Source organism: Peromyscus californicus, unplaced genomic scaffold, assembly GCF_007827085.1.
Source record: "Peromyscus californicus insignis strain IS unplaced genomic scaffold, ASM782708v3 Scaffold_3__1_contigs__length_106647218, whole genome shotgun sequence".
Classification (NCBI taxonomy): Eukaryota; Metazoa; Chordata; class Mammalia; order Rodentia; family Cricetidae; genus Peromyscus; species Peromyscus californicus.
Window position 1 is genome coordinate 60,674,798 of NW_026294551.1, and position 23,343 is coordinate 60,698,140.

The following is a 23,343-nucleotide window of genomic DNA, read 5'->3' on the forward strand; positions in this document are numbered from 1 at the left end:
TACATGGTGTCACCTTCTTTTTATACTTTACATAAAAGTTTTATTTTGCTAACCCACCTAATGTATACATTCAGTATTTTATTTCTATAAGCTATATATCTCTCCTTTGAGGTTGTTCATAAATACCGTGTAGTCAGTGTCTGGGACACTTCCAAATAGCATTTAAATGTTTACAGTTAAGTCACATCTGTATGGAAAACATGGCAAATGTTTTAACACAACCACAGACTATTTTATAGATTAAAAAGTATCCGTAGTGTGAGTTTACATATAAATACCATCAGCTTATCATGACAGCTCACGTCTGTAATTCCAGCACTGGAAGGACTAAGGCAGGAGGATTTTTCACACGTTTGAGGCAATTGCGAATTACTCAGTGAGTTCTAAATCAGCTTAATCTACAGAGAAGACCTTGTGCCAAAATAAATAAGCAAAATCCACACTACTACTACCATTAAAAAAAATAACCCAAACAGTTAAGTACTAGGGAACTCTGCCTAGATTAGGACTCTGTGTTTATTTAGCTGCTGTGCTTTCATTTGATTCTATTCATTGCTTTTTAAATGAGATTGGTACAGATTGGTAGGCATGCCCCCTCTTTAAATTATGCTTTTGTTATCTGTAGAAAAAGGTTTTGAAAGTACTTTAAAGAATTATTTTTGGCTGGGCAGTGGTAGTGCACGCCTTTAATCCCAGCACTTCGGAGGCAGAGACAGGTGGATCTCTGTGAGTTCGAGGCCAGCCTGGTCTACAGAGCGAGTTCCAGGACAGGCTCCAAAGCTACACAGAGAAACCCTGTCTCAAAAAAAAAAAATTTTTAAAAAAATTAAAAATAATAATAATATTATTAATTATATATTATTATTATTATTTTCAACTGACATTTACCCAGATTGACCCTTGCTACACTGATAGCTTCTAGAGAAGAAGCTTGGGCATGTCAAGTTAGAAGTTGTATTGCAAGTTTAATAAAAGTCTATGTCATAAAAATTGATTTCTGCTTCTGTGCAACTAAAACTATTTTGTTTTGTGTTTATTTTGTTACTTTATTTGTTTAGTTTTTCCACTTCTGTATATATTCTGATTGAAATTGATGTGGTTAGGACCATCTAAATATATACCATTTTTTTAAATGGATTTTTCTACATAGTTATAAATTATTTGAAATAGTTAATATAACATTATGTTAAATCTTCTAGGAAAGAAATAAATTTGTTTGTTTGTGTCCTTACACTGGCCTATCCCTTTGCCTTAACCTCCTAAGTATTGGGATTATAGGTATTCAATACCATGCCCAATATGAGTATCATTGTTTTGATGGGTATCCCACAGGTGTCAGAAGTTCAGTAGCCATCCAGTTCGAAGTCCGTCATAGTTTGCTTTGGTTGGGAAGTTTGTGATTCTTTGGAGCCCCAATTTCCTCATTTGAAAAATTTCATTAATCTCTTTAGTTGTGAGAGTTAAGTGAGACAATTTATTATATTGTATTTCCCAATGAGAAATCCAGATACTTAGAGATTAATAAGGAAAAACTGAATAATAGTGTGTGACTAATTCTGGCTAATGCACAAAAGGGAACCAGCTCCCCATCAGCTTATATAGGCTCAAGGCTCCAAGTTAGACTTTGAGTAATTATGTGTTGTCCTATCGAGACAGATTTCCAAGGTTTGGATGTTTGAACAGATGGGGAGATTTGCAGTGTAAAGTAGTGTCATAGTTATCCCAGACAGACCAGCCCTGCTTTTCCCAGGCAGCTGTTAACTTGGGGTCCTCATCCTGATTAGAGGCTCGGGGATGAATTAGCATTGCCAGCCAGGGCTGTCCTCTAAACTGTCTGGCAGACCAGTGCTCATTGTTAAACATCTACTTTTGTTCAATTTAATGTTTTCTGAGCAAGTTTATTGATAAATCCTATATAACGTAAGTTCATTACTTCCACTTCCTTCTTCAAATTCATGGAAAGTGTGGCGTCTAACAATTGAATATTAGTTGATTACAATATCATAAGTCTTTATTTGAGCTGGGCGGTGGTGGTACACAGCTTTAATTCAAACACTTTGGAGGCAGAGGCTGGTGGATCTTTGTGATTTTGGGGGCAGCCTGGTCTACAGAGTGAGTTCCAGGACAACCAGGACTACACAGAGAAATCCTGTCTTGAAAAACAAAAACAAAACATACAAACAAAAATGTTTTTTAAAAAGTCTGTATTTGAAAACAGTTATGGACCTTGACACTTGAGTGGGGACTACAAGGTGGACCACTGTTAACATAGTATAGTAAGATAAATATAACTTAGGTATGTAAAAGAAGAAGACAAATTGCTACTTGCATGGTAATATTATCCTAGAAAATGTAAAAGAGGCCTGGTGAATGTTCCAGGGATAAAACTACCTCCCTCCCAAGCAAGCTGGGCTACCAACCTAGAGTTTGATTCCTAAGACCTGCCTACAGTCCTGTGGGAGGTAAAGATTGGAATCATCTGGAAGCCTGCAGGCCAGCTAGGGTCTCGTATGCAACTGGCAGAAAAGAGAGGCCTTGCCTCGACAAGGTGGAAGGCAGGGCTTCCTGAAAGCTGTCCTCTGACCCCTACATCCATTCTGTAACACATGCATGCTGGTACTCACACATATCATAAATGTAAACACAAGCAAAATAAATAAATAAATTTTTAAAATGTATAAAAGGAAAGTTTTCTTAGGAAAAGCTATTATAGAAAACATATATCTTTTCTGTATATCTAAAGTATTAAGTTACATATATACATCCATATATATGAGAGATGATTTTTCCCAGCAAGAGAACATATAAGACCTAGGAATAATTTTAATAAAGTTGACAGATTATTTTTAATTCAATATTAAAAGAATTTTCCTATCCTTTATTTGTCCATAAATTTAATGTAATCCAAATGAAAATTCTAATGACATTTTCAATAGGAAGTATGCAAAATGATTTTAAATCTAAATTTATCTTGATTAGCTAAATGTGGTGGTACGGATGTATAATCCCAGCACTTGGGAGGCCATGGCAGGAAAATTTTGAGTTTGAGGCCATCCAGGCCTAGATACTAAAAGCCGGTTTTAAAACATCAATCCCAACAAAAAAACTGAAAGGATAAATGGCTAAGATAAGGAAATGAGAAGAACAAAAATGTAAATGAGCATTTGTTTTGTCAGACATTAAAATGTCATACATCTAAGTGGTAAAGAGTTACATTTGACTTTTACTTTATGCTTTTCTGGTTTTCAATGGTTAATCACAGTATATTAGTTTCAGTTTAATAAAGGAAATATTTAGATGGCATGATGCCCACATACCCATAATCTTGAGTATTCAAGAGGGGAAGGAAGGAGGATCTTCCATTTCAGGTCTGTCTGGGCCATCTGACACCACTATGCCCCACCCCCCAGAAAAGGGAGAAAATTTTATATTTGTATGTTTATTATTTTTTTTAAAAATTGTGTGTTTGGGTGCACATACATAGTGTGTAGAAGCCAGAGATCAACCTTGGGCATCAGTCCTTGGCCACTATGTCTCTTGGATTTTTTGAAACAGTTTCTTACTATATTAGTCTGGGCCTCCCCTGCCATGTTAAGCTGGCTGGCCAGTGAGCCCCAGGTATTAGCTTGCCTCTACATACTCCCTGTCCCCCCATCCCCAGTGCTGGGATTTCAATTATGTGTCACCACTCCTGGCTGTTTTATATGGGTCCTGGGGATCCAGCTCATACCTTCATACTCTGTAGTGTCTTCTCAGTCCCCTGTTTATGGTGATATGACTGCATTATTGTCATGCCATTGAAAAATGGAAATTTTTAATGTGGGAATAACTTTTCATTAAGTAACTTTCATCATTAATACAGTTATATTCATAGTTTCTTTTTAAACTGGCTAAGGAATAAGTTTTATCTGCATTTGTTTGAAAAGACTTCTGTTTCTCATGTTTACTTTTTTAAATATTAGGCAGTTAACATCAATAAGCTAATTGAAATTCTCAGAGAACTGACCTGTAATCCAGGTCAGACTTGAGTTCACAGATTCCCTTCATAATTCAGTGTTTGTCTGATGTAATTTTATTGCATATCAAAGCACTTGATTTTTCTTAAGACCTTTTGTTCTTTAAAGGTAAAAATTGCCATTGAATTTCTGAGGGTTTTAAATCTGAGGGAAACATCAGATTTAGATTTAGTAGGATTTCATAACTTTTCTGTGGGTGGATTTGTCCCCGGCAATTTTAGACCTTGTTATTCGCATATAGATGGATCTGCCCTTGGATGGTATGGGCTTGGTCCTTTCACACATACTATTTTAATTTGGGGTTCTTCCCTTATTGTGATAACTTTAACTTTCATAGGAAAATCAGTCGCCTATATGCCCTATGCTGAGGTCAAACGTGCTCTAGAACAGGAAGCACAGATGCACAGTACCGCAGCAAGGTCAGCCTCACCGTGTAGGCTCTCTCCAAGAGAAGTCAGTAAAGCCGCTTCACAGCCCGATAGGAGTGCAGCCCGCTCTAGTGTCCCTCCAGGTAAATATTGCCTTTCTGCACAGTGGCTGCTGGCCATCTACCCACAGGTGTTCCACGTGCTGTTTTAATCTCATGAGTGACCTGCTCTTCAGGACATATCTTTGCTCTTCTAGAATGACTTTCTCTGCATTCCATTGTCAATTGAATTCAGATTCACTGGGCCACTGGGAAGTCTGTTGACACACCTATACTGTGATTGGCTTTTCTTTTAACAGTACAACTACTTTGTAAAAACCCTTGAGACTCCCCCCCCCTCCCGACTCCACCCCCCAGAAATTCAAGTGTACTGTGAAAGCCAGAATCAGTAGATGTTTTCAAATTATGCAGCTACACAGAGGATATATACTGGGTTGTCAGCCTTGTCTCCTACTGTGTGAAGCAGCAGATATTTCTTGGAAGCTTCCTGATTCTCATTCCCATTACAAGTTTCAGATGGTGATGAAGAAAGACAAAATCACTCATAATGATAGCCTCTGTTGAACAGAATAGTTGCTAATGTCAGCTTTGAATGCTGTGGTTTGAAATAAATTGAATACATTTACCTCACAAATACCATTTGAGAGTTGAGTATACTCATTGACAGATTTTTAAAAAGTGAAAATACTCACGTGTAGCTTCATCTGACATTTAGAATTTAATTTGTGGTCTAAAGATTCAAGAATACTTCCTGAGGAAGGTAGCCTATGTATAATAGGAAATTGACCATTTTAAATGATTTTTTTTTTTCTTTAAAAAGTCCTCCAACCTGCTCCACATCAAGTGATAACTAACCTTCCCGAGGGCGTTCGGCTTCCAACAACACGACCAACCAGACCACCTCCTCCTCTCATCCCATCGTCTAAAACCACTGCAGCATCAGAAAAGCCATCCTTTATAATGGGAGGGTCCATCTCACAGGTAAGCTGGCTTTTCTTTATAACAGATTTCCTGTTGAATGTTGCTTAGGTTAGCCCTTTACCTCCTCTCACTAACTTAGTAGTGTACTAATAAATAATCAGGTTCCTTCCTAGGCTGTTTCCTCTCTGTCCTCCTTTCTGTAGCCATGTGTTCATTTTCACTTTCCTAGGACTCACACGAACAGGGTCATATACTATGCACACTTTCGTGTTTGCTTTTTATCTACATGTAATGATTTTAGGGATTCAGTGAAGTCTTTGTGTGTACTCAGTAGCGTTTTGAACTTTTTTTTTTTTAACTCCATTGTATGAACGTTTCATTTTGTTTATCTCTTCTGTGGAGGGAAACCTGAACTGTTTTGTTTTAGGCTCCTTAAGAATGAAGCAGTTGTGAACCCCTTCATGCTGGTTCCTTTGTGAATGTACGTTTGGATTTCTCTGCTGTTATCCTTGGGAGTGAAGTGGAGTTTCAAGTGACCCCGTCGCTGTGTCCCCACCAGCGCTGCCGAAGACTGAGGCTTCTAGTTTCAGTCTTTGTTCCACTCGTTGTTATTGGGTGTCTGTCTGTCTGTCTGTTTCATTTTAGGCATACTTAGTTACACCTAAGTAGGTGTAGTCATACTTCATTGTGGTTGTAGTATGTGTTTCCCTGAAAATAAGTTACGTCACACTCTTTCCATGTGCTCTTTGTCCATACTTGTATTTCTGGTTCTGTGACATGACTGCTGGCTGAGTATCTGTAGTATGAATGTCTGAAACCTAAAATGCTATAAAATGTAAAACTTTCTGAGCACAGCATGCCATCCATCACACGTGGAAAATGTCACATCTGCTCCACTATGAAAGAGCACAGTAAAACCACAGGTGTACTAAAAGCATTGTATAAAATTATTATTATTGTTTGTGTGTGTGTGTGTTGAGAGAAAGGGGGGGGGGAGAGAGAGAGAGAGAGAGAGAGAGAAACCAAGACTGAGAGAGACCGAGCCTGAACCCCTCACAGGTTTCTTTACCCTATGGAGGTCAAAGGACAACTTATGAGAGTCAGTTCTCTTCTACCATGTAGGTTCTGGGCATTAAAGTCACATTGTCAGGTTTTGTAGTAAGCCCTTTGACCTACAGAGCTGTCTTTCCGACAGTTTTACTTATTTTTTGAGAGGAGGCCTTTTGTATCCCAGGCATGTAGCCAAGAATGACCTTGAACCTTCACCTCCCAACTGTTAGAATGACAGATGTGTGCCATGGTGCCTTCTTCATGTGGTGCTACAACACTCAACTGACTGATCCATATTCCCAGCTTTAAATTTATTATGTTGATACACATTACATATATATTTTCATTTTTTATATTTGTTGCATAGGCGGCACTGTTGACAGAACATTTTCATATAATCATTGCATGTTGAACACATTCCTTATACTTTGATTTGTTACATTTTGCAAGCTTTATAGATTTGGCTTTTACTTTTGTGCCCATGATTAGTCAGAGACTGGTTTCTTCATCCTAGTTGTGTGGAAATCAGTATTTACTTCTCATCTGGATTGTCACTTCTGGCAGCGTGGCTGATAGAGTTTTCTTTCTCTCTTTTGATTGTTCTGGTTGTCTTTTGTTGGATCTGTATCTGCACTCAGAGCTGGTCTGCGGATCTATTTGTCTACTTTTGTTATTATAGTCTTGATGATTGTCATGTTATAATGTATAATCATTTAGTGTACATCTTGTGGTGTTTTTATTTTTCTGGCCATTCTATATCCTTTATCATGTTCATATAAATTATGTAATTTGTTTTTCAATTTTGTAAATGTCAACTAGAGTTTTGGTTGAAATGACATTAAACCTACAGATCAGTTTCAGATAGGAATAGATATTTTCATAATCTTGAATCTTCTAATCTGTGAATATACACATCTTTTCTTTTTTCTAGGCCTTTATTGCTAATTCCTGTTTAAAGTGTTTTGTTGTTTCTGCTTTAGAAGTTATGTGCATATTCTGTTCATTTTGGGCTATTTCATTAATTTTAATGTATTCTGTGGTTTTCTGAGACAGGGTCTTCCTATGTATCCTTTGCTGGCCTGGGAACTTAACTGTGTAGACCAGGCTGGCCTTGAACTCATGGTGATCTGCCTACCTCTGCCTCCCAAGTGCTGGGATTAAAGGTTTGTACCAACATGCCCGGCAATTTTAATGTATTCTTTGTTTTTATAAGTTCTTGGCTAGTACAGGCATAAGTGAGGATATCATAAGCTTGGTTCCAAACCATCCCAGAAAGCAAATGTTTCAATGTCATAAGAAGCTTTGGGTTTTCCATTATATAGAAAACTTATTTTTATATGTAGTGTGTGTGTGTGTGTGTGTGTGTGTGTACATATATATTACAGTCAGTTAAATATGCAAAGTATTATATCTAAAAGAATGTATGTACCTTAATTAAAAAATAATTTAGAGCTGGGCAGTGGTAGTGCACACCTTTAACCCCAACACTTGGAGGCAGAGGGAGGTGGATCTCTGTGAGTTTGAGGCTAGCCTGGGCTACAGAGCAAGTTCCAGGACAGCAAGGGCTGTTATACAGAGAAACTCTGTCTCAGAAAACAAAACAAATTTGGAACTAGACATAGTTGTATACACCTTTAATCTCCAGCTTGCTGGAGGCTGAGGCAATAGGATCACAGGTTTTAGTTCAGTCTGACATTCACGGGGAAACTGTATTTAAATACGTCAAAACAAAACAGATACTTCATTGTTTAAAAAAATGCTAAGAACCTTGTACAGTGTTGCAGTAATGGTACTGACAGACTCACACACCTCAGATACAAAGCTTCAGTCTGCTAAAAGCAAACAGAGTCAGGGAAACACAGAAAGCGAAGCAGCATAGTAGTATTGGTACAGAGAAACAGCATCCATGTCTTGAGTAGCCTTGTGACCTCTCAGTACTTCTGATAAGGATTGTTTTTTTGGGGGGGTTAGATTTGGAGAAATAATTTCTATGTGTCGTGTCTATCTTTGGGATGGGGGCAGTGTTTTGTTTTGTGACAGGCTTTAGTGTAGCTCATGCTGGCCTTAAACTCTGTACCAGAAGCTGGCCTGGAACTGTCCCTCTTGGCTCCACCTCCCATATCATGGGGTGACAGGCTACATGTTTGTCACCATACCCGGATGAGAAAGGTGGTTTAGTTCATTTCTAATTGTATCTCTTTTATCTCTTTTTCTTGTTTCATTGTGCTGTCTACAGAAAAATGCCGTATTGATGGAAAGAGTGTGCATGGATGTCTCCTGTTGTAGATCTAAAAAGTAAAGCATTCAGTATTTTACTGTGCCCCCTAGGTCCTTTTGGGGAAATAAATATATTTCTTTGGGTTCTTAGTGTTATTTTATTTGTTTCATTTTGTTTCTCTTTTGTTTTACACAGAGTTTCATTATCTAGCTGAGGGAAGCATGAAACTCTGTGGTCTAACCTGGTCTCAGATCTTCTTGCTTCAGGTCTCCCAAGTGCTGGGTTATAAATGTCCATCACCACCTGACCCCCCCTGTCGATGCTAGACTTTCTGTTTTGTTCTTTTACTGCTTTCTTTCTCTGTGTGGCATTTTGTATTTTGTTAGACGTTGTTCTTATACTTCCCTTTAATTCTCTATCTAACCTTGGTCTAGTAAATTAAAAGCGTACTGTTTTATTTCCTCTGTATGGTTCACTTTTTTTTATACATCTTGTAACTTTTTTTTCAAATTGAAGTTTTCTTACATTCATTTTTTTCCCATGTGAAGATCAGAGAACAATGTGTGGGAATAGATTTCTCCCCCGTAACCATGTGGGTCTCAGGGATCAAACTCAGGGTTTCAGCTTAATGGAAAGCACCTGTACTCCCTGAGTCATCTTGCCAGGCACCAGAACTGCATATTTTATGTTGTGTGATATGGCAACTCTCGTAACCATCCAGCCGCCTCCCACCCTGTTGTAGCTTCTTTAGTTTTTAAGAACTAATTGTAAAGTCTGTGTTATGTATGGCCACTGAATTCTCTGCTTCGACAATTAATGATTGACTTTACTTTCAGAAAAGACAATGGTTTGCTTAGTCTCTTGACTCTTTTATTTATTTTTCAGGGAACTCCTGGCACTTACTTGACGTCTCATAATCAGGCTTATACTCAAGAAGCAGCTAAGCCCTCAGTGGGATCTATCTCTCTTGGATTGCCACGGCAGCAGGAATCTACCAAATCAGGTCAGTGAGTGGCACAGTCCTCGGGCACCTGTTTGTGGTCACGGTCAGCCGTGCACTGGTTGGTCTTTTCATGTTTCTCTTGCTTTTGTCCTCAGCTCCTTCGACCTACATAAAGCAGGAAGAATTTTCTCCAAGAAGCCAAAACTCACAACCAGAGGGCTTATTGGTCAGGGCACAGCATGAAGGTGTGGTCAGAGGTAAAACTGTATGCAGTTTGACAGATGTGTTAAATTCTTGCCCCTAGTAAACTGACTGAAGGTAGTCATTAAAAATTATATCTTTTTGTGGGGATGTCCTAAGTTGTGGCAACAGTGATACTGTCCTTGGACTTGCTGTGTAGCCAACTCTGGACTTTGATTCTCAGTCCTCCTACATCAGTCTCCAAAAGGGATTGCAGGTGAATACATCCAGCTCAGTCATTAATATATTTTAATGAAAGATTCTTCAGGTTACTGATTTTCACATTGTTTTTGCTTCCATGTACAACTAATTGTAAAACTTTGAAATTTGGTGGGTAGAATACACCACCAAAACAAAAACAAAGCTAAATCCAAAAAACCCCACCAAACTCTGAAGTTATTTATGCCAGCAGTCATGTTTTAATAATACATTTATTTATTGTTATTTCTTATATGTATGTAATGTATTTTGATCATAGTCCCACCAACAACTGCCCCCCAAACATTCCCCCTCCCAATTTCAGGTCCTCTGCTGCTGCTTTATTTATTTGTTTATTTATTTATTTATATTAAATAACCCAAAGTACAATTATTGCTTCCTGTAATGGATGTGTGTGGTGCCATCCACTGAAGCATGGGCAACCTACCCACGACCCCAGTCTACTAAAGAAAAATGGCCCTCCTTCCCCCAGCAGCCATCAATAGCCAATAGCTCCTCAGTTAGGGGTAGGTCCTTATGAGCACATCCTCATCCATGCCAGAATTTTGACTGGCTTGATCTTTTTTAGGTCTTGTGCAGTAACCATAGCTGCCCTTCTCCCTCTACTCTGGCTCTTATATTCTTTCCACCCCTTCTAGAATGTTCCCTGAGCCTTTGGGGGAGAAGGATGATAGAGATATACTATTTAAGGCTTTGCACTCACTGTCAGTCATTCTCGCACTTTGACCAAAGCAAAATCTCTGTATTCACCTCTGCCTGCTGCAAAAGAAAGCCTTTCTGACTAAGGTTGCGATATTTTATCATGCAGTTTGAACCGTCCTTTTTAAATCATTATGATATTATTTGAGACATACATTTCATTAAAACAATTTTTGTTATCTTCTCCTACATTCTGCTGTTTGACAACTGGTGTTGGGGAGTGGGGCTGTCAGGAAGAAGGCAATGATGTACTGATGGTTTTGTTTTTTTATTCAGGCACTGTAGGGGCTGTCCAAGAGGGAAGTATAACTCGGGGAACTCCAGCCAGCAAAATCTCAGTGGAGAGCATTTCATCATTGCGGGGCTCTATTACCCAGGTCAGTGCACGCACTGTCATCTCCAGCATGCTGATCAGAGAGGAAAGCTGGACCTCGAGAGCTTTCGTTAGTTGGTATTGAAGTACTGTTCTGTAGTTTGTTGTGCATTGTTCTTTGGTTATGAGTTCAGCTCTCAATGATACTAAACCTCAGGTCTGCAGACCATCTCCAGGAAGGCATTCCTACTGCATTTTCACCACAAGCCATATTATGTATAATGTAATTTTCAAAGTGTTACTTATCTGCAAACTGGCAAAAGAAACTTGCAGAAGTTGTTACAGTCCTTAATGTCTTCTTAGCAAAGCTTTAACCATGTGCTCAGATTAAATATGAATAAAGAGGAAAACAGTTGTTCTTGTGAAAAGTATATTTGTGATCTCAATATATAAGCTGCCATGTTCAAATTCAGTTGGAACAAAAGGTACACTAGAAATTGAATATATTCTGTTTTGAAGCTAAACAGAATCCCAATTTTGATTAATGGAAGGTATTTCTTTTCCTAGCTATATATTAATTTTAACTTGAAATATAAAAACATCCCCTTGTTTTAAAATGTGTATAGATGAAGAAAATAGAAAATTCTGCTTATTCTGCTATCCACATTAATACAAGACTTTTGTATATTGTCACTAGCTTGCTCTTCTTTTTATTATTCCTGTTACTTAAGATATTGGTTCTAATGGTGCGGGCCCCCTAGACCTTTAGCATCAATATCACCTGAGAAGTGGCTGGCCCTAAATTCTTAAGCCTTACTCTAGGATCACTGGATTCAAACCCTCAGGGATGAGGCCTGGCAACCCTGTTTTCCTGAGCCTTCTGTTGATTCTGCTCAGGACATTTTGAGCCAGAATCATCATGTTAAGACAATTCCCAGGTGATTTTTTTTCCTAGTTATGCAGTTGTTAGTTTGTGTTGATTTATAACACTCCATTGGAACTCCATGTCTCTCCTTCCATATTTGGCCAAAGGGTGTGGAGAACAAAGCTGTTTTACCTCATACACTCTCGTCATTCTAAGTTCTCCATGACAGGCTTCAAGGAATGAGATACAGGGTTCTCTGTGTTTATAGAAGTGAATGAAGTGTCTCGTTTCCTGTTGTGTGCCTTGCTTTCTTTGAAGATATACCGGACTCTCAGGTTATATTTTCTAAATATCTTGTGCTTCTTCTAAGCATAAGTGAATCTTTGGGTGCTTGTGTTTGCTTTGATGGCAGGGAACCCCAGCTTTGCCCCAGGCTGGCATACCAACAGAGACTTTGGTGAAGGGACCTGTTTCCAGGATGCCCATTGAAGAAAGCAGTCCTGAGAAAGTCAGAGAGGAAGCTGCATCCAAAGGCCATGTTATTTATGAAGGCAAAAGTGGACATATCTTATCATATGATAGTAAGTATTGTCTCTTCACCGATGCCAATCTCATGATATGGGATTGAAAACAGAGTCTGATTTTCTTACCTGCTCACTATGTGTAAGTCAGTTTACCTTTGCAGACCTATGTTTTCTCCTTGTGAAAGATTAATAAGACACTTAGTTAAAAGAGCTGTAATAGTACAGAGCACAGAGGACGTGTCCTGTAAGTAAAGGCTGACATTGTAACCTAGGAAACGAATCTTCATTTAACTTCAGTGGAGTAGCTTCTATTTTAATAGGGATCATAGTTTTTTAAGGTTAAGAACTACTAGCATTTGTGGTACATGCCCTTAATCCCAGCACTCAGAAGGCAGAAGCTGCAGCTCTCTGAGTTCGAGGCCAGCTCGGTCTACAGAGTGAGTTCCAGGACAGTCAGGGCTGCACAGTGAAACCCTGTCTTGGAAAAAAATAAAAAATAAAATATTAAAAAAGAAAAAAGAACTAAGGAATAGATACCTGATAATCATGAAAAGAATGTTGGATTAAACTCTCCTTACCGAAACTATATTATGTGTCTGTTCATTCATCTGTCACCCAGCCATCTGTCTTTTCTTTAGATCTTTCTTTGAATATTATGTTTTCAAAGAATGACTCTAATGTCTGCTGTAAACATCAGCCACAGGGCTGAGTTTGAGTTTTCTTACTTTGTAATCTTGAAATAGTCATTCGTTTGTTTTATCTTTGTCTCAAATATAAAGAAATGAACATAGTGCCTAATGTTTCATAATCCACAATAGCCTCATTTCTTATTTTAACACATCTAGTGTATTTTAATGAACTTTTACTCTGTGGAGCGGGAACAAAATTAATGTACATTGCTTAAGCTAGAAATCTGGATATCTTTTTTTTTTTTTTTTCCCTTTCCATGTTCAACAAATCACAGTCCTTTATATTGTTTCCTAAAGTCTCTGAAATCAATTCCTTACTGTTCTTTCCTACAACCATTACCTTTTGTCTGTGCAGCTTAAGGTATGCTTACTTACCTGGAGTAATCATCATTCCTGCTTTACTTCCTGCGGCCTTAAGAGTAACTACAAGTGCATCCCAGGGCTTCATCTCTCCACAATCTCCTTTTGCTTATCCCTTCAGATTTTTTGATTGCCACTTTTCCTCTTAGCTGTCTAAACTTTTCTGCCTAACTCCTTTCTTCACTGAGCTGAAGGATGTTCCTTTAAGGTAGCATATTCTACATTCTTGAGATATCTGAGCCTATTCCTCTGCCTGTGCCATTGTTTCTTCCTTTTATATTTGGTGTAAGCATCACTTACCCTTCAGTTCTCTTCAGTATTGCTTTTTCTAGCATGTCCCATTGCTAGCCCTGGACATGTCAAATTTCAGTCCCATCATTCTTGCTGCATACTACAGTTTTCTTTTCATAGTATGTTTACATTGGACACTAAGGATTTATTAATTTTGTTAGGATTTATTTTTTATTTATGTGCCTGTGTTTGCACAATTCATGTAAGTTCCTGCAGAAGCCAGAACAGGGGATCAGATCCCCTGTAGCTGGAGTTGTTGTGAGCCCCACTATGGTGGTTCTGGGAAGCAAACTCAGATCCTGTGGAAGAACAGTAAGTACTCTTAATTGCTGATCCACATTTCCAGCCTGGGCATATTTTTGTACTCACCATCGTTGAATAAATTTCATGAGAAAAGGTACTTAATGTGTTAACCTTATCTGGATGCCTAGCCTTTGCCTGGCACACAGGATCCATTCAATTAACATACTGTAGTGAATAAAAATGTTTTCATGGTTATTGTCTACACAGATAATATTAGAACAAGTTTTTGTTTGTTTTGGGTTTTTTTAATTTTGTTTGGGATGGAGTCTCACTGTGCAGCCCTGCCCGGCTGACCTGGAATTCACTATGTAGACCAGGCTAGCCTCAAATCATAATAACCCATCTGCCTTTGCCTCCCGAATGGTGAGATCAAGTTGTTTTTATAAGACTGATATTAAGGTGACTTAATTTACTGTGCATTATAGATAGGCCTTGGGCTCTGAATAATTCTGGTTTCTATATTCTGCAGATATTAAGAATGCCCGAGAAGGGACTCGGAGTCCAAGAACAGCTCATGAAATCAGTTTAAAAAGAAGCTATGAGTCAGTGGAAGGAAATATAAAGCAAGGCATGTCAATGAGGGAGTCTCCTGTATCAGCACCATTAGAGGGTAAAGTGACCTCCAGTGTCATCCAGATGCACTTAATTTTGTGTAGTAGTTTTGCATTGTTACATTGGACTTAATCTCTAGTATTTCAACCTGAAATTTATTAATATAATTTTAAGTTTACATCATATCATTGTATGAATCATGTGACAATTCAGAGTAGAAGGAAGTAAAAACTGAATGTAATGACAATAGCAGAGGTCACAATTGGGATGCTTTAACTATTGTAGAATTATCTCCTGATTCAATGAATTCAAGAATATAAAACCTGTTTTGAAAATTCCTTTTTAATCCATGAGGTAAAGTGATATATGATGAATAACGCTGGGACATGGATTTTACCTTTAGCTGAACTTCTCCTGGCGTTCCTCTTTTCTTGTCTCTTCACCTGGAAATTAGAGGATTATATATATCCATCATTGGAAGTGGTCATTATAAACCACTGTCCAACTTGGTGCTGATTGTGTTATGCATTCAATTTTGGATCACTGTGGTTTGGTTTACTTTTAAATCTTAACCTGTGTCTTAGTTAGGGTTTCTATTGCTGTAAAGAGACACCATGACCATAGCAACTCTTATAAATGAAAACATTTAATTGGGGCTTGCTTACAGTTCAGACTTTTAGTCCATTATCTTCATGAAGGGACATGGCAGTGTACAGGCAGATGTGGTGCTGGAGAAGGAGCTGAGTTCTACATCTTAATCTGCAGGCAGCAGCAAAAGAGACTGTGTACTGGGTATAGCTTGAGCATATATTAGACCTCAAAGTTCACCCCCATAGTGGCACACTTCCTCCAAGGCCAAACCTACTAATAGTGCCACTCCCTATTGGCCAGGTATTCAAACCACCACAACCTGCCTCAGATAATTTAATCTAGGTGAAATAGTCAAGACCAAGCAAGTCCTATGTAATTTTCTGAGTCATACTTTCTCTATTTAGAAAATGAAACAAAACATCTGTGGCTAGAGAGATGACTCAGTAGTTAAGATCACTTGCTGCTTGTCAAAACCAGAGGTCAGTTTAGGCTGTTTTCCACTGTCATACAGTGAACCTAAAGTTAGGCTAGCCATTGAGTCCTGGGTTTCTGTCGGACTCTGCCCCTCCAGCCTTGGGTTTACAGACCCATTCCATGTCATGCAAGGTTTTAAACTCAGGTTGTTTGCCTCTACAGCAGACACTTTACCCACTGAGTCATCTTCCCAGCGAGGAACTTCTTAGGATGTTACTTTAAAACTCCTTATTTGATATGTATATTCATTTATTTTCTTTAATTTGCAGTGTCCATATTTCTCATTTTCCTTTCTCCCCAGGTGTATTTCAAAGTTGTGCAGTGATTTTCAACTAAGATGCATTCAGAGTTTAGATTCCCAGGAGTAGAAGAGTAGGGTCATGAATGTTTTATCTGTTGCTGATTGAGAAACCTGAACAGTGGTTTCTGTAATGTCTGCACTAGTTCATACCACTCCCATCAATGAATAAGAGTTCTTTTTTCATATATTCTCTCCAGCATTTATTGTAATTGTTTTCTTTATGAAATTCATTCTGGCAGGAATGAGACAGAATATCAAAATAGTTTTAATTTGCTTTTCCCTGATGGCTAAAGGATGTTGTACATTTAAAATATTTATTGGCTTCTGGACGGTGGTGGCTCATGCCTTTAATCCCAGGAGGCAGAGGCAGGTGGATCTCTGTGAGTTCAAGGCCAGCCTGGTCTACATAGAGAAACCCTGTCTTGAAAAACAAACAAGGCCAGGGAGTGGTGGCGCACGCCTTTAATCCCAGCACTCGGGAGGCAGAGCCAGGTAGATCTCTGTGAGTTTGAGACCAGCCTGGGCTACAGAGCGAGATCCAGGACAGGCACCAAAAACTACACAGAGAAACCCTGGCTCAGAATAAAAAAAAAAGAAAAAAGAAAAACAAACAAACGTGTGTATACACACACACACACACACACACACACACACACACACACACACGCACGCACGCACACACACGCGCGCGCACACACACACGCATGCATGCACGCACGCACGCACGTGTGCACGCACACATGTACATTTATTGTCCATATTTTCTCTTTTGAGACCTCTCTGTAAACTCTCAGCCTATTTTTTGATTATATTGTTTAGGGTTTTTAGTTCTTTATATATTCTAAATGGTACTCTTCTTGTATTTATAGTTGGCAAAGGCTTTCTCCCATTCTGTGGACTACCTCTTCACTTGTAATGATTACCAGTGTCTTTTGTGGTGTAGATTTTAATTCTGTAAGGTCCTGTTTGTCAATAATTGGCTTTATTTCCTTAGTAACCCAAGTCCTATTCAGTAAGTCTTTACCTGTGCCTGAGTCTTGGATTCTTTGCTTTGCTTTCTCTTCTAGCATTTTCGTAGTTTCAGGTCCTATGTTGAGTCTTTGACCCTTTTGCAGTTGATGTTTGTGCCAGGTTAGAGGTTAGTTCATATGGTCATCCAGCTTCCTGGCTGCTGCAAGCCGCAGAAATGACAAGGCTGACCCATTGGAGCCAGGGGCTCTGGTGGAGGTTGAACTTATGTTTTGGTGCTATTGACTTTTAAATGTATTAACTGTTTCCTGCAGTGAATTTCTTGTGTGCTATGGTAGCCTTCCCAACTGATTTGTTTTCCCAAGAACTTCTGACAGTATGATTGATCATTTATTGGGCACAACTTCCCCTATACATTTGGAGTATGTGGATAACATGCCCCAGCTATGTGTAAAAAGCAGTCACACAGTCAAAATCCGTTTCCCACAACTAGGTCTTTGTTCCTTTCTCCGGTGTGAACAGAGGTCTGCCTTCCTGCAGTTGTCCTCATTGGCGGGCCTTTGGTCAGTGTCCAGGCAAAAGTATCTCATCTGAGACATTCTCAGACACCCAAGGCCATAGAATTACAACATTTCTGAATTTGTTGATTCATAGCCTTTAGATAGATAGGGAACAATGGTGTGTGTATACCCCCAGATAAGTAGACTCATTTGATACCTGCCAGATTAGATTTCTGCTGCTTGTAGCACCTTCCCCCGACTGTGGGAAAAAGTTCCTCGGGGCAGGTACCTGAAGGCTTTTGTTATTTAGCACCATTTGTTTAAGAGGCTATCTTTTCTTTAGTGAGTACTTTTGTCACCTTGGTCAGAAACCAGGTGACTACAGCTACATAGGTTTATGTCCCAGCCTTCTGTTTCGTTGATCGTCATGTCTGTGTTTGAACCAGTGCTATCCTTTTGGGCATTCACCCAAAGGGCTTTCTAGACTACTGCAGAGAGACCTCCTCACCCATGTGTATTGTTACTCTTTTCACAATTGCAAAGAAATGGAATCAGCCTAGATGTCCATCATAAGATGAATGTGGTCCATATACACAATGGAATTTTATTTGGCCACAGAGAAAATTGAAATTAGTGCAGTTTTTAGGAAGATGTATGGAACTTCAAAATATCACATTTCTTCTAAATTTTTATATGTGTATGTTGGTGTAGGAGTGAAGGAAATAGATTCTAGCACACAAGAAAAGAGACTATAAGAAGGGGAAAATTTAAGCACGAAAATTACACTGTAATTAAATCTCAGTAAATGTTATCTATGCTGTATTTAAAACCTAAAATGTAATGATTAGTTGAATTAACATTCACATTTATAAGATGTATTTTAAAGTTTGATTATCCTGTTCAGATTTACTTCTGGTTATAGTTCTTCCTCTGATTATCAAGGCTGTTGAAAATGCCCAGATGTTCTGGGTTTATTGTTAATTACCTTAAGAGGGGACTTTGTGGGGTTTCACTTTCTGCTGGGGGTCCTCATGTAAGAAATGAAAAGGGAAAAGGGAAAGGGGGCAGAGAGGTGATGGGATAAACAACAACAACAACGAAGGCAGGTTCTCACTCTAGCCTGGCTGGTATTGAACTCATTATGTCGCCCAGGCTGGCCTTAAGCTCAGACATCACAGCCCGCCTCTGCCTTCTGAGTGCTGGGATTAAAGTTGTACCCATCATACCCAGCCAAGTTTCATTTTCATTTTGATGACTTTGATCTTTTGTTAGTTCTCATTATGTAAACTGAAATCTTCTTTTGTTTGTTTTGTTGTTGTTTTTGAGGCAGTCTCCATGTAGTCCTGGCTGTCTTGGAACTTGCTATCTTGACCAGGCTGGCCTTAAATTCACAGAGATCCTCCTGTGTCTGTCTCCTTAGTACTGGGATTAAAGGTGTACACCCCATACCCAGGCTAAATAATCTAATTTTTTAAGAGAGAGATTTTAGATTTAGCTTTGAACATATTTTGGGGCACAGGTAGGGTCTAGATAGGCCTTGGTTTCAAACTCCTTGAATTCTTTTCCTGACTCCACTTGACAAGTGTCAGGATTATAGGCATGTACTACCAAATCCAGCTGAAATTTCTTTCTGTTTTAAACTAAAATTTAGCGCCTTTCTTGATTATTTTTTATTGGGGAAAATGTTCTATGAGAATTATGATATTGTGGAGCAATAGAGATGGCTCAGAAGCTTAGGGCACTGGCCACTGTTGCAGAGGACCCAGGTTCCTTTCCCAGTCCCCACACGGAGGCTCACAATTTACTGTTGCTCCAGTATGCACAAGGTATACGCGCGCGCGCGCGCGCACGCACACACACACACACACACACACACACACACACACACACACACACACAAATAATATGTAAAACACTTTCAAAATATTTTTTAAAAAGGATTATAGAATTATATATTAGGTATTTCTGATTTTTTCCCCTTTATTTTTTTATATTTATTCTTTGTGTGTGTGTGTGTGTGTGTGTGTGTATTTTGCACGTACATGTATATAGTGTACATATGTGGAGGTCAGAAGACAGACAACCTGAAGGAATTAGTTCTCTTCTTCCAACATATGGAGCTTAGGCACTGAACTCAGGTCTTCTGGCTTGGCTGCTAATACCCCTACACACTAAACTATCTCACCAGTCCTTTGTGATAGTTTCTGAATTGTGTACAATTTTGAAATGGCATCCCTTCCTTCACATAGCTTTTTATCAAGATTATGTTCTCTATACAGAATATTTAGTATTATGAATTAACTATGTTATATCTAATAACTATTTCTTTACTGTTTTGCAAGGTCTGATATGCCGAGCATTACCCAGAGGGAGCCCTCATCCTGACCTTAAAGAGAGAACTGTGCTATCTGGTTCCATAATGCAGGGTATATTGTGTTTTGTCCTTTTATTATAAACTGATACACTGGCAAGGTAGTTTAATATTAATTTTACAAAATACTAAACCTACTTTTCTAGATATTTTACCCTCTGAATTATTAAATGTTAAACCTTAATCTTAACTTTTCTCTTAGCTGCATCATTATGTTTTAGTTGCCAGATCTTTTAATATGAAAATATCTTTGTAAGAACCATTCTGAATGATTATGTATGTAATGAATGATAAGCTGTTATATTTTGAGTAATCCTAAAACATAATGAGTGATGAGTGCCTGCTTGAGGTTCTAGGGTAGAACTTCAGTAGCAGGGCTGTGCAACTATTAGCATTATTTTAACAAGTATATTTCCTAAACTCTTCTCAAAGGCACACCAAGAGCAACAACTGATAGCTTTGAAGACGGCCTTAAATATCCCAAACAGATTAAAAGGGAAAGCCCTCCTATCCGAGCATTTGAAGGCGCCATTACCAAAGGAAAACCATATGATGGTATCACCACCATCAAAGAAATGGGGCGTTCCATTCATGAGATTCCACGACAAGATATTCTAACTCAGGAAAGCCGAAAAACTCCAGAAGTGGTCCAGAGTACAAGGCCAATAATTGAGGGTTCCATTTCCCAGGTAAATACATGATGGCTCTTTCTGTCAGTAATTCCACTTAGACTGACATTTTTGAAGCACTTTAAAAAATACAGCTTACTAGTTCTAGGTAGTTCTTATGTCAGACTTCTTGGTAGTAAATCTTTCACGTATACATCATCAGTTTTTCTTGTATACATAATTTAAAGTGAATAATCAGGAGTGTGTATAATTGTCATACACCTGAGAAGGAACAGTATGTAGATAACTTTGCTACCTGTAATGTTTGTTTCATTCCTCTTAGGGCACACCAATCAAATTTGACAACAACTCAGGTCAATCAGCTATCAAACACAATGTGAAGTCCTTAATAACAGGGCCTAGCAAACTACCCCGTGGAGTGCTGGAAATTGTACCAGAGAACATAAAAGTAGTAGAACGGGGAAAATATGAGGATGTGAAAGCCGGTGAGCCAGTGCGTCCCCGGCACACGTCAGTGGTGAGCTCTGGCCCGTCCGTTCTCAGGTCTACATTTCATGAAGTTCCCAAAGCACAGCTGAGCCCGGGAATCTATGATGACAGCAGTGCTCGCAGGACCCCTGTGAGTTACCAAAGCACCATATCCAGAGGCTCACCTATGATGAACAGAACTTCTGACGGTATGATTTTTGTTGCAACATTTTTTACCTCTAACAAATAAAAAATATCAAGTCATTTGTTCTAGATTATCTCAAGATCCACAGGTTGTAAGACCAGGGAGATAGCTCAGTGGGGGTGGGGCGCTAAGCATAGTGATGTCTGCTTATAATTCCAGCACTGGGAAGGTGGAAATGTGTTCTCTGGGGCTGAATGTGAATATTTTGAAGTCTTACCTGTTAGGCCAGTGGTTCTCAACCTGTGGGTTGTGACCTCTTGTAGGTCACATATCAGATATTTACGTTATGATCCACAATAGTAGCAAAATTACACTTCTGAAATAGCAATGAAATAATCTTATGGTTGGGTCTCCGCAACAAGAGGAACTGTATTAAAGGGTCTCAGCATTTGGAAGATTGAGACCCACTGTGTTAGGTCTTGGGCTGGATGGTGAAGATGTGTGGAGTGTTTCGGGATGGAGTGGGTACAGCAGGCAGAAGAAGGAGAGCCTGCTAGAGGGAAAAGGACTTGGAATCAGGCAGGATAAACCAGCAAGATTTTATTTTGATATGGAAGTTTGCTTGGTTATGGCCACATTTGTACTAGTAGGATTTTAGTTAATAGCTTTATGGTAGCTGGGTGTGATGGTCCAAAGCTACAGTCCCCAGCACTTGGGACATAAGGAAGAGGCAGAAGCAAGTTTGAGGCTACAAATGAGAGACTATTTGAAAAAACAAATAAATCAGAAGCACTAATGATACTTGTATAATATCATTTGTGTATTTAATATCAGTGAGTTACTACCTTCAAAATATATGAGTATGTGGGATTTAATCTCTAGCTCTGAAGACATAAATGAGTAAAGGTATTAAGTGGGGTTGAAGAGAAGGTTCTGCTGTTAAGAGTACTGGTTACTCTTCCAGAGGACTCAGGTTCAGTTCCCAGCACCCACATGGCACCTAGCAGCCACCTGTGTGGATCCGAGAGGATCTGACACTCTCTTCTGGCCTCCAAGGACACTGTATATATGCGATGCATAGACATACTGCAGGGCAAAATGCCAACACATAATTTTTTTTTTAAAAAAGGAAAACAGGGTTTTTTGTTTTGTTTTGTTTTGTTTTGTTTTTGGTTTTTCAAGACAGGGTTTCTCTGTGTAGCTTTGCGCCTTTCCTGGAACTCACTTGGTAGCCCAGGCTGGCCTCAAACTCACAGAGATCCGCCTGCCTCTGCCTCCCGAGTGCTGGGATTAAAGGTGCGCGCCACCACCGCCCGGCTTGTTTTGTTTTTTAAAGAGAAATTAGTAACATGGCTAATGTAGGACACTTTATGGTACATAGAAATCTCTACAAGGAGGTTGGTACAAAGTGTATGGATGTGGTAGGTATGCAGGAGACAATCTAATCACAGTAACAACTCGGGGGGAGGTGTGCATTTGAATGTTTATGAGGTAAAGAATCACTGAAGAGCAGACTGAAGGCAAAATTAGGCTAACTTATGGGTGACAGGTAGCAAGGAGGTTAGGAAACACAAGGAGGGGGAATTTGAGATTTGCTACATATGGGGCCCAAATAGATGTGTTTTGTCTTAGAATTTAGGTGTTAGTATCACCTAGGAAATACGATCATTTATGGGATATAGAGAACATTATTGAATTCCATGAGCTTCATAATCTTAATGTGAGATGCTTTAGAATTGCTGCTGTGCTCCAAAAGGTCACAACAGTCTCCAGGTTTCAAGGCTCCTACTAGTTCTTAAACTTGCACATATTAGAAGATAGGACTTTACATGCTGGGGCACACGTTGACATTTTTCCAAGGTTTTGTGGCATTGACACTTTGTTATTGCTGTTACAGTTTCTTCCAGCAAGTCTACCAGTCATGAAAGGAAATCAACTCTGACCCCAACCCAAAGAGAAAGTCTAGCAGCCAAGTCCCCAGTGCCCGGGGTGGATCCTGTCATGAGTCACAGCCCATTTGATACTCATCTTCGGAGTAGCGCTGCAGGAGAGGTTTACCGGGGTCCCTTTCCCACGCACTTGGATCCAACCATGACCTTTCACAGGACTTTGGATCCTGGTAAGCCCAATATTTAATGACAATTTACAGCAAAGAAGTACTGTATCTATATGACTATATGTTAATTACACCATAGTGTTCTGATTGAAGGTCAGTGCCTTTTCTTAAACTCCTGACTAAATCTCACCATTGCCTCTCTGTTATGA

At 39.1% G+C, this 23,343-nt stretch overlaps 1 protein-coding gene across 19 annotated transcripts in view; it reads left to right on the forward strand.

Moving 5' to 3' along the window:
* Positions 1-23,343, forward strand: part of Ncor1 (nuclear receptor corepressor 1) — a 155,133-nt gene that overhangs the window by 104,088 nt on the left and 27,702 nt on the right. For 12 of the 19 annotated variants that reach the window (XM_052757109.1, XM_052757108.1, XM_052757112.1 and 9 more), the window contains 11 exons: positions 4,354-4,527; positions 5,264-5,424; positions 9,518-9,635; positions 9,731-9,832; positions 11,010-11,110; positions 12,324-12,492; positions 14,548-14,688; positions 19,808-19,891; positions 20,269-20,525; positions 20,788-21,142; positions 22,976-23,197. In XM_052757109.1, coding sequence (XP_052613069.1) covers positions 4,354-4,527; positions 5,264-5,424; positions 9,518-9,635; positions 9,731-9,832; positions 11,010-11,110; positions 12,324-12,492; positions 14,548-14,688; positions 19,808-19,891; positions 20,269-20,525; positions 20,788-21,142; positions 22,976-23,197 — 1,884 coding nt within the window. The remainder of the gene's footprint in view (positions 1-4,353; positions 4,528-5,263; positions 5,425-9,517; positions 9,636-9,730; positions 9,833-11,009; positions 11,111-12,323; positions 12,493-14,547; positions 14,689-19,807; positions 19,892-20,268; positions 20,526-20,787; positions 21,143-22,975; positions 23,198-23,343) is intronic. The other 7 variants (XM_052757121.1, XM_052757122.1, XM_052757129.1 and 4 more) reach the window with 4 other exon arrangements.